This window comes from Hyperolius riggenbachi, chromosome 1 (assembly GCF_040937935.1).
Source record: "Hyperolius riggenbachi isolate aHypRig1 chromosome 1, aHypRig1.pri, whole genome shotgun sequence".
Lineage (NCBI taxonomy): Eukaryota > Metazoa > Chordata > Amphibia > Anura > Hyperoliidae > Hyperolius > Hyperolius riggenbachi.
In genome coordinates, this window is record NC_090646.1 from 88,399,909 (window position 1) to 88,415,877 (window position 15,969).

The 15,969-nt window shown below is 44.4% G+C and overlaps 1 protein-coding gene across 6 annotated transcripts in view; it reads right to left on the reverse strand.

Annotated features, from left to right (window-relative positions):
• RGS12 (regulator of G protein signaling 12) overlaps positions 1-15,969 on the reverse strand; it is a 267,131-nt gene that overhangs the window by 217,740 nt on the left and 33,422 nt on the right. For all 6 annotated transcript variants that reach the window (XM_068276279.1, XM_068276271.1, XM_068276261.1 and 3 more), the window contains exon 2: positions 3,982-5,909. In XM_068276279.1, coding sequence (XP_068132380.1) covers positions 3,982-5,835 — 1,854 coding nt within the window. In that variant the 5' untranslated portion in view covers positions 5,836-5,909. The remainder of the gene's footprint in view (positions 1-3,981; positions 5,910-15,969) is intronic.

Consider the following 15,969-nt stretch of genomic DNA (forward strand, 5'->3'; position numbering starts at 1 on the left):
ATTGTGATGTCCCTATCACAATTTATGGTGCCGATATAAAGGTGCATTCTAAAATGCACCTTTATATCGGCACCATAAATTGTGATAGGGACATCGTTTAAACGGTGTAATAACCAGGACAGATGGGCAAATAAAATACATGAGTTTTAATTACGGTAGCATATTTTAATTTCAAACTATAATGGCCAAAAACTGAGAAATAATGAATTTTTTTCAATGGATTTGGAAAAAAATAATTCTTAGCAAAATGTACTTCCCAAAGAAAGCCTAATTAGTGGCAGAAAAAAACAAGATATAGATCAATTAATTGTGATAAGTAGCAATAAAGTTATAGGCGAATAAATGAGAGGTGAACGTTGCTCGGATGCATGAGATTTTCGGCACTGCGGCGCTGAACCGGTTAACCTGGAAACTATACCTAGCGCAGAGGCCCCTTCACTCACTACAGGCAGGCAGATGCACCCCCCACCAACTAAAGGCAGGTAGATGTCCCCCCGCCTACTACAGGAGGAGAGATGCCCACCCTTCCCAGTATAGGTAGCTAGATAACCCCTCAAGAGAAATGGCTTGATGACCTCCCCATCTTAGGCAGCTTCCCTGATGCGCTCTTTGCGTGCGCCTGTTTTTCACCAGGGCAATCACCCGCCCACCTCTTAAACCGGCCCTGCACAGCACCTCCCTGCTAGGAAACTACTTGCATGCCCACAGAGAGCTCTCCGAGTGCTCCCTCTGGTGTGCATGCCATAGGTTTCTCAGCAATGACTTAGGGGTGGCATAATATCACAGGGGCAGATCTATCAAAACCAAGGTAAGTGGAATTAGAGCAAACCTAGTACAAAACATGTGCAAAAATAAAAGCATATTCATAGAGCAAACAATCAGCCCATTGCCTGGCTGCAATGCTGAGCTTTTGGCTTTTTGAGTCACACACCTGTATCCAGCATGAAGCCAGAGGAGTCAAACTAGAATTGCTGCATGCTCAATCTGGGTAAGTGACTTAAAGGGGAACTGAAGAGAGAGGTATATGGAGGCTGCCATGTTTATTTCCTTTTAAGCAATATCAGTTGCCAGGCAGCCCTGCTGATCCTCTGCCTCTAATACTATTAGCCATAGACCCTGAACAAGCATGCAGCAGATCAGGTGTTTCAGACTCAGATCTGACAAGACTAGCTGCATGCTTGTTTCTGGTGTTATTCAGATACTACTGAAGAGAAATAGACCAGCAGGGCTGCCAGGCAACTGGTATTGATTAAAAGGAAATAAATATGGCAGCCTCCGTATACCTCTTACTTCAGTTCCCCTTTAAAGCACACCTGAAGTGAGGGGGAATACCGAGGCTGGAATATTTAAAGAGGAACTGTCACGAAAATCTTAAAAAATGTAAAACACATACAAATAAGAAGTACGTTTCTTCCTGAGTAAAAATGAGCCATAAAATTACTTTTCTCCTATGTTACTGTCACCGTAGCAGAAATCTGACATTACCGACAGGTTTTGGGCTGCTCTATCTCACCATACACATTTTTGGCAGTTGGACGGAACAACTGCCATTCACTAAGTGCATTTTAAAAATAAATAAATCCCTGAGAATTCCCCATGAGGAGATGGCTTAGTCCAAAACCTGTCGGTTCTGTTAGATTTCTACTACCTACTGTAAGTGACAGCAACATAGGAGAAAAGTAATTTACGGCTTATTTTACTCTGGAAGAAACATTTTATATGTTTACATATATTTAAAATTTTAAGATTTTCGTGACAGATCTCCTTTAACCACTTGAGGACTGCAGTGGTAAAGCCCCCCCCCCCCCTTCCGACCCCCTTCCGACCAGGCCCTTTTTCTTGTACTTGGCCACTGCAGCTTTAAGGCCAAGCAGCAGGGCCGCACAACACAGCACACAAGTGATTTCTCCCCCCCCCCCCCCCCTTTCTCCCCACCAAGTCTGTCTGTTGGTGGGGTCTGATCGCTTCCCAGAGTTTATTGTTTTATTATAAATATTTATTTTAATATGTTTATAATAAATTTATGTATTTTTTTTTTTTATCCTGCTCCCTCCCCCCGCCAGCCAATCAGCATGATCAGCTGTCATAGGCTTCAGCCTATGAGAGCAGGTCACTTCCACAATAACGGAGGGGACCCAGTACAGCACTGCCTTAGATCGCAGCGCTGTACTACACTATTAGACGGCAGTTTCACCGTCTAACAGTCTCCGAGCGGCGATCTGAAGGTGATTCGCGACAATCCCAGAATGTGGCGCATGCAGCATTTTACCGCGATTCTAGAGTGTTCGCGATACAGTGCTTAAAAAACACTAATTGTGATCGCTCAAAAATTGCCAGAGAGAAGTGTGATTTTACTGAGATAATGTGGTAATATCAACCGCGCAAAACGCCAGCGCTGAGCGCTAGAGAGTTTTGCGATTGCCAGTGTGAATGGGCCCTGATGGTCAGAAAAGCTCTCACGATGTATCTCAGGCCTTAACGATGTTCCACGTGAAGTAAGATAGACTGTGTTCTCTGGTTACTTTCCCACAGCCAGAATATAGAACTGTGAAATAGGGCTTGATTCCAATAGCCTGTATGTGACAGACCATTGGAGCAAGTGTAGTGTGAGGTAAATGAGTGCGTACCTTCTATGACTTCACATGAAACCCATTTCATGCCTCTCACCAGGTGATCTGCGTTCTATCTTGTGAAGAGATGTATGCAGCAGTCTCTAGTATCTGGTAATAGTTATTATTACAGCACAGGCACATAGACACTACATACTAATGTATCATTTTTGCTATATAGATCATTTTACAACTCACATACTTGAAGAAATAATTCCCTGCAGGCTTATTTGAGTTATTATTGTAGAAAACTATCTCACATATGTATCTGGACCATTTTATAGACTGAAATTACTGTCTGCCTTGTCTTGTAAATCCATGCTAATTATAGGGAATAAGAATGTCTTTGTATGGCTGGGTTATATTAGACGGACTACCTTTAAGGTTTTTTTTTGTTTTGTTTTTTGGTTTTTTTTAGTACAGTTAAAGCGATCTGAGCACCATATTTGTACATTTGAAAAATATATCAAGAAGCAGGAGAGTGTTGTACCGTGTTAGCCATCAGTAAAAGCAAGATGTTTTGAATCAGGATGATACCATTTATTGGCTAACTTAGAGGAAAATAAAAAAGTAAGCTTTCGGCTAATAAGTCCTCTTCAGACTTTGTTCCTGTATAATGACAAGATCTTAAAACACAATGACATTTATTTAAGTTTGCAAAAGAATGTTTCTCCTCTGAATGTCCAGTGTATATAAGCTGTGTGTTTAACATCTTGTTAATATACAGGAAGACAGTCTGAAGAAGGCTTATTAGCCGAAAGCTTACTTTTTATTTACTTCTAAGTTAGCCAACAAATGGCATCATCCCGATTCAAAACTTCTTAAAATATCAAATCAAACAAACCTCCCCCTGTGGGAGGTTCTTATATGCTGTCTTATTTGAGGGGCAATCCAGCCTTTACTTAGCTACGGGTAGGGGGGAGGGTGGTCTCTCTATTCCCCCCCCCCCCCCATTCAGGTTCCTCCATCTATACTGGGGAGTGGACTACTTTTGGCTACCTATACTGGGGCTCATCTCTGGCTACCTATACTGGGGCTCATCTCTGGCTACCTATACTGGAAAGCTACCTACACTGAGTGGAGGCTCTACTTCTGGATACCTATACTGGGGGGGGGGGCTGGCTACCTATACTGGGAGATATCTAAGAATCTTTATTGAAGGGCTACTTAATACTGGGGAGTCCTTTTAGCTACCTAAAATTTGCATGTGTGGAGAAGGAGGAAAAATGTGTCTTATAATTTTTTTTTTCTGAGGAAGGAGGAGGTGGGGGGGCAATCAAAACTTTGGTATGGGGCCCCATGATTTCTAGCTACGCCCCTGTTATGGATGCTGCATAGAACACATTAACAGTGCTTTCAAAATGTATCTTACCTTTCTGTCTTCTCTGGACTTCTTTGATGGGTGTGCAGGTCCAAAAATATTATGTATATCGAAGGCTTTCTTGGACCAGTCCTCTTTACGTGCAGGGGGCTGTACAAAGCTCCCTTCCACTCGGTATCTGTCGGCAGGAATCTTACTCATAGGAGGCGGCAAAGTACCACAATTCACACTGGACCATCCATCCGTGGAGTCCGCATAGGACTCCTGATCACTGACATTCCCCTGCTGCCAATCACGTATTACATGGACAGGCAACCATTTCTTCTGACCCCCTACATCCATAGGACCAGCTTTCTTTGGGGCAGGAGGTGGTCCTCTGTGTGCAACAACAGGTACTTCAATACGAGCTGATGGACCCAAATGCTTCTTGTAGTTTTGTGGTTTGTCGGCTAGCGCTCCATGTGATGGAAAAAGTACATCGTCGTCATTGCTATATCCATTCCGGTGTAGAACAGACTGGTTCTGTGCTCTACCTCCAGGATTCTCCCATAGTCCATGAGGAATGTGCTTATTCGGGGTACTTCCTAAGTCCACTACCAACACCCTGTTAGTTTTTTCCTCTTGGTTAAAGTTTCCAATTCCACTATCACTATTACTGCTGGTGCTGTTATTCTGTTGGGCATCAGCATCGTTATCTAGGAAAGCTCTTGCCCTCATGCCTTCGATCAACTCCCCCATGTCTCTGTAAAGGACAGATACAAACTGCAAAACTGGCAAAGAAGATGGTGGGAACTCTAAGCATCCATTGGTGTCTGGATCAGGTGTACATTCAAATCCAAACCTTCTAGCAATGCCCTGATGTATTTTATGGTGGAATAATTCCGGATCTACCATAAAAACATGACAAGAGGTCCTCAGAATGCCTTCTTCATCTTGGGCCAAGCTTTGGTCATCACTACTTTGCATGGTAACAAGTCCAAAAAACCTTTTGTCATCAGGGCACACTGCACTAAAAGCTAGTTTCTCACCAGGGTATACAGCTATAATACCTGCTTTATCACTGCAAAGCTGAACGTTGTCATGCATGATTTTCATCAGTACAAGCGAATGGATTTTCTGCTCAGCTCTGAGGCGTCTCATACAGCCCCGGATAGCTTGCAAGCTGTCATATTCAAGGTTGGAACTTGTAGAAGGTAGCTCGATAGAGCCAAGGTACCCCACTATCATTCCAACATTAAGGATACTTGCATCCAGCTCAAAGTCATCAAGGTTCTGAAGGCCATTACAAAAAACATTGTCATTGTTTATCATCTTCGATATTTCATCTGTAGAAAGAAAGTCCATACTGCGGCTGGTTTTCTCCCTTCTCATTTCATAATGTGAAGCAGACATGGACCTCGATCTCGGTTTTGGTGCATGGTTGTCAGTTTTTCCACCAGATCCTGGGTTTTCAAATATCATGCTGAATATTCCACCAGATTGCATTTCCTCAACAACTCTCTCTGCACGGTTTATGCCCATGGCTTTTGAATCTGGTCTTGGTTTCAAGCAAGTCTTTCCTTCGTAATAGGCAACTTCCTCATCACTAGAGCACAAGTCCATGTGACGGTTTCCTTCGGCGATAACCATATGAAGGACACCAGAGCATTTTCCAATTAATTTGACTACATCTTCATGAGTTGCCTTCTTGACATTTATCTCGTTGACTGCACATATCTGATCTCCAGGCTTGAGCCCTACAAACTCAGCTGGGCTGTCTTTAATCACACTGCTTATGACGCAAGGAGACTGACCAGAGAGAGTAAAACCATACCCGGATCTCCCTCGCGCCACCTCAACGCTCCTCAGCCGTAGGGAGGTGTGCATTTTGATTCGACTCTTGGTGGGATCAAACGGCCTATGCATCTCATTGAAGTACGATGCCGAAGAAACTTGCTGACAAAAATCCCAGATCACTTTGACTCGTTTGTCACAGAGTCCTGGAAAGAAACACAGAAAACATCAAACATCTGTCTTCCATTGAATGCATTTTCTTGTCCAATAAACATTCAGTGCAGCTAGACAAAAATGTTAAGCAACATTCTCTCTCAGCGAACACACCATTAACGGAGAACGTAACAAAAACAAAAATGCAAAGTGTGTTGGTGCATTAATTAGGTACATTTTAATCCTGTTCTCTCAAAGAACTCATTAAAGAAAACACACACAATGTACTTTTCGGGGGGAAAAAGATAATGAGGTAGTAAGAGCCAAGGTTGTCAGAACTTATTTAGAGAGTTAAAGACTTGAGGAGGGCCAGGTTTGCTAAATACAGGAGAATGGTTTGCATCCTGCTCACTAATGTCACAGAGATAATGCTTTACGTTGCCAAAAAAAATGTTTAAAGGGAACCTATAGTGAGAGAAATATGGCGGTTAACGTATTAGTTTCCTTTCTAAACAATGCACATTGCCTGGCTGTCCTGCTGATCCTCTGCCTCTGAAGGTGGTCATACATCTGTGGATTCTGTGGCCGACAGACCATTTGATAATTCATGTCCCACATGAGTGACAAGCATAGCACATTGCACGTGTGTGACATTACATTTGCACCAGTGCTGTATGCGTAAGTCACGTGGGACTAGAATATGCAGAAGAAGAGCAGGTGGACTTGCAATGGCAACAGACAGGTAAGATATTTTAATGCATGAGCACCGGGGGGCACATATTGGAGGAACAGCAACGGAGGTGGCGTCATGAAGCCCATTACCAAAAGCACTGTGCAGGATGCCTCGAACCTGCGCAGTAGCACAGAGCCAATCGGGCTCGGCTTTTTCTGCTAAGCCAGATCAACTTCTTGCTACCGTACAGGTGCATCCTGCACAGTGTACTGCGCCGCCTCCGTTCACAGATAGGAGCACCAGCGCAAATTTACAAAGGGTCCCAAGCACTGGTCGATGGTCTCAAGGAGGAGGACATGGGAAGCCTCCTCCCCCCTGAAATCTACCATCAATAGACTATTAGGGGGATGGGCATCCTTTGCAGGAGTGGCACTCCTGCAAAACCCCTCTTCCCTATGCCTCTACCCTGCCCCTCTCCCCTGACTCTACGCCACCCGTCCGTGCCTCTCTGCTCTGTGATGAGAAGCAGTGAGATGAGCTGCAGCAATGTGACCCCTAGGTCGCAGCCATTTTTTTTTTTGCTTGTTTTTTTTACGAAAGTGAAACTAGTGGAAAACTAGTTACAGGAGCAGTGGGGAAGTAGCGGTATGAGGCACTACCTGATCCGGCTTGCACCCTGGAGCAGGTAGCATTTTGTTATAAAATTATGCTAGCTCAGGTTCTCCTTAAAGGACCTCTGTCGCGAAAATCTTAAAATAAGAAGTACGTTTCTTCCAGAGTAAAATGAGCCATAAATTATTTTTCTCCTATGTTGCTGTCACCTACAGTAAGTAGTAGAAATATAACATTACCGACAGATTTTGGACTAGCCCATCTTCTCATGGGGGTTTTCAGTGTTTCCTTTACTTTTAAAAGCACTTCGTAAATGGCAGTTGCTCCGTCCAAGTGCCAAATAAGTGTGCAGCGAGCAGCGAGGCTGGCCAGAATCTTTGTATAAATCTTTTTTAGGGAATGTCTTTATAAAGAATAAAGGCCATGCTGAGAATCCCCCATGAAGAGATGGACTTACCCAAAACCTGTCGGTGATTTCTACTACCTACTGTAAGTGACAGCAACAGTCATTTACGGCTCATTTTACTCTGGAAGAAATGTACTTCTTAAAGGGGAACTTCAGCCTAAACAAACATAGTGTCATCAAGTTACATTAGTTATGTTAATTAGAATAGATAGGTAATATAATCTCTTACCCACCCTGTTTTAAAGGATCAGGCAAATGTTTGTGATTCATGGGGGCTGCCATCTTTGTCATGGGGGCAGCCATCTTTTTGGTTGAAAGGAGGTGACAGGGAGCATAAGACACAGTTCCAACTGTCCTGTGTCCTGATTACCCCTCCCAGCTGCACACGCTAGGCTTCAAATGTCAAATTCAAAATGTAAAAAAAAAAAAATTGGACTAAAACAGCAGAACGAGAACAACAAAATCAGAAATCCCATCATGCTTTGCACAGCATCAGTGGAAAAAAGCCCGGGCAGTTTTCTTCTGTGCAGCTAAAAATGAGGCTTGTATAAGAGAAACAAAGTTCTGATGCTGTGAAACTGTTAAAGAAACACCAGGCCTTTTCAGTGCTGCTGAGTCGATTTTTAGTCCGGAGGTTCACTTTGTATGTTTTACATTTTAAGATTTTCGTGAAAGTTCCTCTTTAAGGTTCCCTTTAAGAAGAGGTGTCATAAGGATAAGTGAGCAACTTGGTGAAGGAAAAGAGGAGAGGTGGAGGGGCCAGTCTGAGGGAGCTAGCAGATTGTCAGCAGTGCAAATGCTGCCACCACTGTTATTTTTACATAGCAAAAACAGAGCATTAAACTTTATTCATGCCATGATGCATAGTTTTTACAAGAACTAAACACTGGTTTGGGAAAACATTTTAAACATGTATTGTGATGACAAATATCCCCTGGGGATGGGTGGGATGTTTTATGTAATGTATCATGGAGTTCTCCTTTATATCTTTCTTGAATACAACCCTATAATTTAAATTGAAACCCAGGACTTCCTCTCTGCTCTAAAAGATAAGCAACAGCATAATAACCTTTACAGAAAAAAACATTTCCTTGTTACAGCTTATAGAGCTGCTCAGAGATGCTGCAGTGTAGTGATTTCCTGGTTTGCTGGAAGCACATGAAGAGTTAAACACCTGTGTTTACATAAAGCCTTGTCTAAACAGCACACTGGCACAGGTCAAACAGAGATGACAGCTCAAATTACAGTGGCTCATTATTAGCAGATAAGGGAGAATGATGCTGGATCCACACCATACAATTTTTTGGCAAATTTACCTTGATTATTTCCAGCATGTCCGATCTGAGAATCGATTGATTTTTTTGAGCGATTTTCTGACCAACTTCCATTTGTTTCTACGGAAATCTGTCAGAAAATCGGGGAAAAAAAATATATCGATTCTCAGATCGGACATGCTGGAAATAGTCGATCTGGCAGGTAAATCTGCCAAAAAAATTGTATGGTGTGGAGCAGGCATGGGCAAACTTGGCCCTCCAGCTGTTAAGGAACTACAAATCCCACAATGCATTTGCCTTTATGAGTCATGACTGTGGCTGTCAGACTCCTGCAATGCATTGTGGGACTTGTAGTTCCTCAACTGCTGGAGGGCCAAGTTTGCCCATGCCTGGTGTGGAGCCAGCATTAGACAGGCTGTTATCTCTAAATACACACAGGGTGGGGTTCTCTGGGTTAGGGCCCCTTTCCACTGGCGTTCAGGATGCGAGGCGATCGCCGCATCGCCTCGCATCCCTCCGCAGGTACTTCCGGTTGTCTTCCACACAACCGGATGCACTTGTCATGCTGCTTCCCATCAGCGGCTATGGGGACTCGGGTGCATGCTGCAGAAAACTGCAGCATCCTATCCATAATTTTCCCCGGGTCGCATCACGCTGATTCGTGTCAATGGAAATGACTCCATTGACGTGAATTGGTTGCAGTTTCCTTGCATTGCAGAGCGGTTTCCGCATAGCAACGCGTCTAGTGGAAACGGGCCCTTATCCTTATTTCTTGTGGCAGATTTTAGATCATTTATGATTCCAGACACTATAAGGCTCCCTGCACACTGCAAATCCATTTTACGTTTTAGATTTTCCCTGAATGCAATCAACAAAAAAACGGAGGAAAAACCGCAGCATGCAATTACGATTAAAAATCGGAATCGCATGCAGTGTACAGGGAGCCTTAGGCCTCTTCTACACTATACGTTGAAAAACTGATGTGTTTTAACTCTACATAGCAGCGCAAAAGCAAAAGCTTTCAGTTAACACCTGTATAGTGTGAACTGTGCCATAGGAAACCATGGACATTACTTTGAAAATCAGTTGCCCTTTAAGTTATAACTGATTAAAGGGGCACTATGGCGAGCAATTGTAAAATTTTAAATATGTGCAAACATACAAATAAGAAGTAAAATGAGCCATAAATTACTTTTCTCCTATGTTGCTGTCACTTACAGTAGTTAGTATAAATCTGACACAAGCGACAGGTTTTGGACTAGTCCATCTCTTCATAGGGGATTCTCAGGGATTTATTTATTTTCAAAAGCACTTAATGAATGGCAGTTGCTCTATCCAACTGCCAAAAACCTGTGTAGCGTGCAGGGAGGCTGGCCAGCATCATTGTTTAAATCCTTTTTAGAGAATATCTTTATAAAGAATAAAAGCCTTGCTGAGAATCCCCTATGAAGAGATGGACTAGCACAAAACCTGTTGCTTCTGTTAGATTTCTACAACCTACTGTAAGTGACAGCAACATAGGAGAAAAGTAATTTATGGCTCATTTTACTCTGGAAAAAACGTATGTAACTTATTGGTCTATGTTTGCACATATTTAAAATTTTACAATTTTTCGCCATAGTGCCCCTTTAAGCGTAAAACCGACCTTTAGGAAAGAGTAATTTCCAGATGCACCAGCTTCCTGGAATAAACATAACAACAACAATAATAATCACCGTCATTACAAAGGTCACAGTTTCCAGCACACATGACATGGAAATCCAAGTGACACTCCCTCTGCCACTAATCACTGCCAACCAACATTCTTTCTCAGAACCTTGAAAGGGCCACCAAACCATCAACTGCCAAGAGTCCCTTCCCAGAATGCTTTGCACAACAATTTGCAGCATATTCCAGCTCCAAATATTTTTTTCTCACAATTAATGTCTTTGTACTGTTGAAGGTAGGCGGGATTTCTTCTCTGATACGCTTGCATTTATTACAGATGACAGCAAGAAGGACATTTTCCAAGAACCAGTCAAAGACCACCCACCACTGCAAACAAAGGACACACTTAGTGAACTGTTTGGAAATTGATGTATCTGTACTGACCACAGTAAGAGCTGAACTCCCAGTTATTGGAAGAAGGCCTTCTGTGATTATTCTAGAACCATCACAGACCCAATTCCTAAGCTATCTCCGGAGATCTCAAAGCAGGTCCAGCGGAGAGAATATAAGTGATCCAAAACATCTAAACTGGATTCATTCAGGCTGGATCCACCGTTAGATGCGTTGCGTCAAGTTGCATCCCACTGAAAAAAGCATGCTGCAACGCAACTCATCTAAGTGTGAATCTAGCCTCACTGCAACTCCTACTACATTGCAATGTATCTTTAGTGACTGCTGTAATCTTTAAAGAGGACCATCAGTGAAAAAAAACGCTACGCCAATTAAATCCAGAGATTAAATATCAAGGCATAAAACACAATATAAATAGTGACTTGCTACCCCTTCATGTGAACGCAAGACGTAGTATTGGCTCAGTGATGCGGTACGTTGTGGGAGCAGCCATGTTGGGTAGGGCAGTGGAAGACCATTGAGAATTCTAACACAGATTGTTGCCCACAAGCAATGCCGGATGTATACTATATGTGCCCTAAGGGCAAGTATGCTGTGCCTCTCTTTTCTTGTACAGCAGCACCGCAGCCCCCTCTTTTATGTGTCCATCCTTGTACTCTAGCCCCTCTCTTTCATGAACAGCTCCTTTGGGCATCAGGTTCCCTTTTTCCATGTTTTGCTCCCTATTTTCAGCCTCCTCTTTCCTATGTACCAAATCTTTAATGTTCTGGTGCCCCCTTGGGCTACGGCCCCCTAAGGCCCAGGCCTTTGTGGCCCTGTCCACAAGGTTATCTAGCATCAATTGCAGACATACTGGCTATTTAATTCCCAGAAGAACACCCTTGGCATTCACACAACTCTTTTCTTTCTTCCACAGTCCTGCTGCCAGTGGACACAGTCAGCCACGTAGACATTTTCAGTATTCCTACACCAGAAGGCAGATCTAATAACTGAGCTCTGCACTAGGGTATCAGTGCCGTATCATTCTGAGGAGCATCTATCCCTGAACGTCTTCCATTTCACCTACAACAGACATAAGAGATCTAAAGCGACCTGCCGTGGGCTCCCTAACTTGATACCCTCCAAATCTTTGGGATAATAACTCACTGAAATAAAAGGAAGACTCTCCTTTAAGAGCCCTTCCAGCTACCACAGAACCACAAATCCCCGGTATGAATATCCTTCCTTGAGAATTAGCCAGAAGCCAAATACCTTCTGTAATTAATCTGCATTGTGTATTCCAAGCGGTCACCTCTAGCAGATTATTACATTTCAGCACAGGTAATCACATTCTGGAAAAACAAACATGCTGTTCTATTCCACCAATTACCTCAGCTGGAGCCATTCTGAATCTCTGCTAATATTCTCCATGGAAGCAGTAGTCCTAGTATAGTCAATGGAAGCACCGATTTCTAGGATCTAATGTATATTGGATTGGCTCTCATATTAGATCCAAGCTCTTGTTAGAATTGGGCCAGTTTTCCATTTTATAATGCAACAAGAACTAAGATGATCTAAGCCATCACTGACCCAGAATACACAATATATAAACCACGTTGGAAATCTGATTCAGGTGGCCCTTGGCTCCTCAGGTATTCCTATGTCATTGGCCTTCCAGCTGAAATTTCTTCCTATCAACTAACCACTATCTAAGTGTACTTTCAAGGGAACCAGAGGTGAGAGTGATATAGAGGCTGCAATATCTTTTTCCTTGTAGCCACCCTGGCGTTCTATTTCCCCAGGATTTCCGTGCAAAAAGTGGTTCAATTAATTTCCAACCAATTTTTTTTTTGCAATCAATTTTTTTTATATATTGAATTCAATTCAGGTTATTGTATTGAATTCAATAAAAAAAAGCGTTTGCTGCGAGATGTTGATGACGCTGTGTGACCCCGGTGCCATCAACGCCGATTGACAGGAGACATGTGATCGCCGAGGGAGAAGCAAAATCCGCCAAGGGACATTGAAGAAGACACTGGGGAAGCTATCAGAGGTACGCGACGAGGGATCAGCACGCCAATGGTGAGTATAAGACCCAGATGTATAGCCAGATGTATTAGCCAGGAATAGGTAGCCAGATGTATTAGCCAGATGCATTAGCCAGGAATAGTGAGCCAGATGTGCAGCCAGGTGTATAGTGAGCCAGATGTGCAGCCAGGTGTATAGTGAGCCAGATGTGCAGCCAGGTGTATAGTGAGCCAGATGTGCAGCCAGGTGTATAGTGAGCCAGATGTATAGGGAGCCAGGTTTGCGGGTGCCTCTGCCCCCCATTGCCCCCGATCCCCCCCTGACTGTGGCCGGGTGTCCCTTCTGTGGGGGGGCATGTTCCCCTTCTGTTCAGGCTGGTCACGGACTCCTGTGTGTGTAGGGGGGAGATTTCCCTTCTATGCGGGCTGGTGGTGGCCTGCGGGGATCCTCCTTCTGTGCGGGGGGGGGGGGGTGTCCCCTTCTATGGGGGCTGGTCATGGCCGGTCGGGGACTCCCCCTTCTATGGGGGCTGTGGGTGGCCTCTCCCTCCTCTGCCCCCATCCCTCCCAGATACCCCATGCCCCCCCCCCCCAGTCAGAAGCCCTGATCTACTCACCTGAGGGCTTTCTCCTGCGGCGGAAGCGGCGCACTTCCTCCTCCATCGCAAAGTCTCGTGTTTTCTGTAATTATAGTTTCGAGGCTTGGTGACGTCACAGAGCCTCGTAACTGTAACGACAGAGACCGGGACGTCGCCGATGGAGGAGGAGGGTGTCCATCACAGCCAGCGCAGGAGAAAGCCCTCAGGTGAGTAGATCAGGGCTTCAGACTGGGGGGGGGGGGGGGAGGGGGCACGGGGGATTGTTTACATCTGTTCTCTCCTCTAAATACCCACTAGTTACCCATCAATCACCCCCTGTCACTGCTACCCATCAGATTAGACCCCTATCTGCCCCTAGGGCACCCAATCACCCGCCCACACCCTCAGAACGCCCTCAGACCCCAGCCCTGATCACCTCGCCAGTGCATTGCTTGCATCTATTCCCTCCACAAATCACACCTTGAGACACCCATCAATCACCTCCTGTCACCACCTGTCCACCCCTAGCACACCTACCCATCAGATCAGGCCCTAATTTGCCCCGTGTGGGCTCCTGATCACTCGGCCAAACCCTCAGATCCCCCTCAGATCCCCTTCCGACCTCCCCAGTGCATTGATTGCATCTATTTTCCCCTCTAACCACCCCGAGACACCCATCAATCACCTCCTGTCACCCCCCTAGCACTCCTATCCATCAGATCAGGCCCAATACAACCTGTCATCTAAAAAGGCCAGCCTGCTTATGACCGTTTCCACGAAATTCGCCCCCCTCATAGACCACCTGTCATCAAGATTTGCAGATGCTTATACCCCTGAACAGTCATTTTGAGACATTTGGTTTCCAGACTACTCACGGCTTTGGGCCCGTAAAATGCCAGGGCAGTTTAGGAACCCCACAAGTGACCCCTTTTTAGAAAAAAGACACCCCAAGGTATTCTGTTAGGTGTATGACGAGTTCATAGAAGATTTTATTTTTTGTCAAAAGTTAGCGGAAATGTATTTTTATTGTTTTTTCACAAAGTGTCATTTTTCACTAACTTGTCGGCGATCGGAGGGGTGGGAGGGATAGCAAAGGGAGGGGGGGGGGAGCATGTAGCTAGCGCTAGGCTAGCTACATGCTTTAAAAAAAATGTTTTTAAAAAAAGTGCTGTGCTGCCCCCTGGCGGATTTATTGTACCGCCAGGGAGGTTAATGACAAGAAAAGGAGGTAAAATTCATTTAGGTGGTAGGTTGTATGACCGAGCAATAAACCGTGAAAGCTGCAGTGGTCTGAATGGAGAAAAAGGCTCTGGTCCTTAAAGGGGAACTGAAGAGAGAGGTATATGGAGGCTGTCATGTTTATTTCCTTTTAAACAATACCAGTTGCCTGGCAGCCCTGCTGATCCTCTGCCTCTTATACTATTAGCCATAGCCCCTGAACAAGCATGCAGCAGATCAGGTGTTTCAGTGGTTCAGACTTATAAGTCTGATCTGACAAGACTAGCTGCATGCTTGTTTCTGGTTTTAATCAGATACTACTGCAGAGAAATAGACCAGCAGGGCTGCCAGGCAACTGGTATTGATTAAAAGGAAAGAAACATGACAGCCTCCATATACCTCTCTCTTCAGTTCCCCTTTAAGGCGTAGAAAGACTGTGGTTCTCAAGTGGTTAAAGCAGGGCTGTGGAGTCGGTACAAAAATCCACCGACTCCGACTCCTCAGTTTAGGATTCCACCGACTCCGACTCCACGACTCCGACTCCTCTAATTTGCATATTACAATCTTGTTTATTAAAAGTATGTAACCTGAAATTCGTCTCTTAACTGCCAACGCTTAGGAATTTTACAAGACAACTGAAGTGAGAAGGATATGGAGACTACCATATTTATTCCCTTTAGTCATAGACTAAAACTAGTCCTTGGTAAGAGTACTTGTAAAAGGTACAGACCAGAACAAAGAACATCTATCAGGCCCTAGGCAATGTAAGTGTGGGTACATGTAAGAGTGATGTGCAGGTACTCTGCAGGGGAATAAGGGGATTCTTCCTCTATTACACATTCTTCATGTACAATCTGAACCAGGTTTATGGGTGATAAACAACACCTCTGTGTTCAATGTGCACAACATTCTCAGTGGATTCCCTGCAGCTCTGTGGAGAGTGCATATGTAGAGTATAGTACTACTGTGTAACAAAGTAAACCTGAGACAGATGAAATTAAAGTTTTATACATGCCTGGGGCTTCCTTCAGCCCCCTTCAGGCTAATCAGTCTCTTGCTGTCCTCCTCCGCCACCTGGATCTTCTGCTATGAGTCCAGGTACATGAGCCAGTCTGGCATAGTGCACATGCACACACTCCGCCGCCAGGAGCGTACTACACCTGCGCAGCACTATTGCGCAGGTGCAGAACGCTCCTGGCTGTGGAAACGGACTGTACTGACTGGTTGAATTACCAAAACTCATAGCAGAAGATCCAGGTGGTGGAGGTGGACAGCGAGGGACTGATTA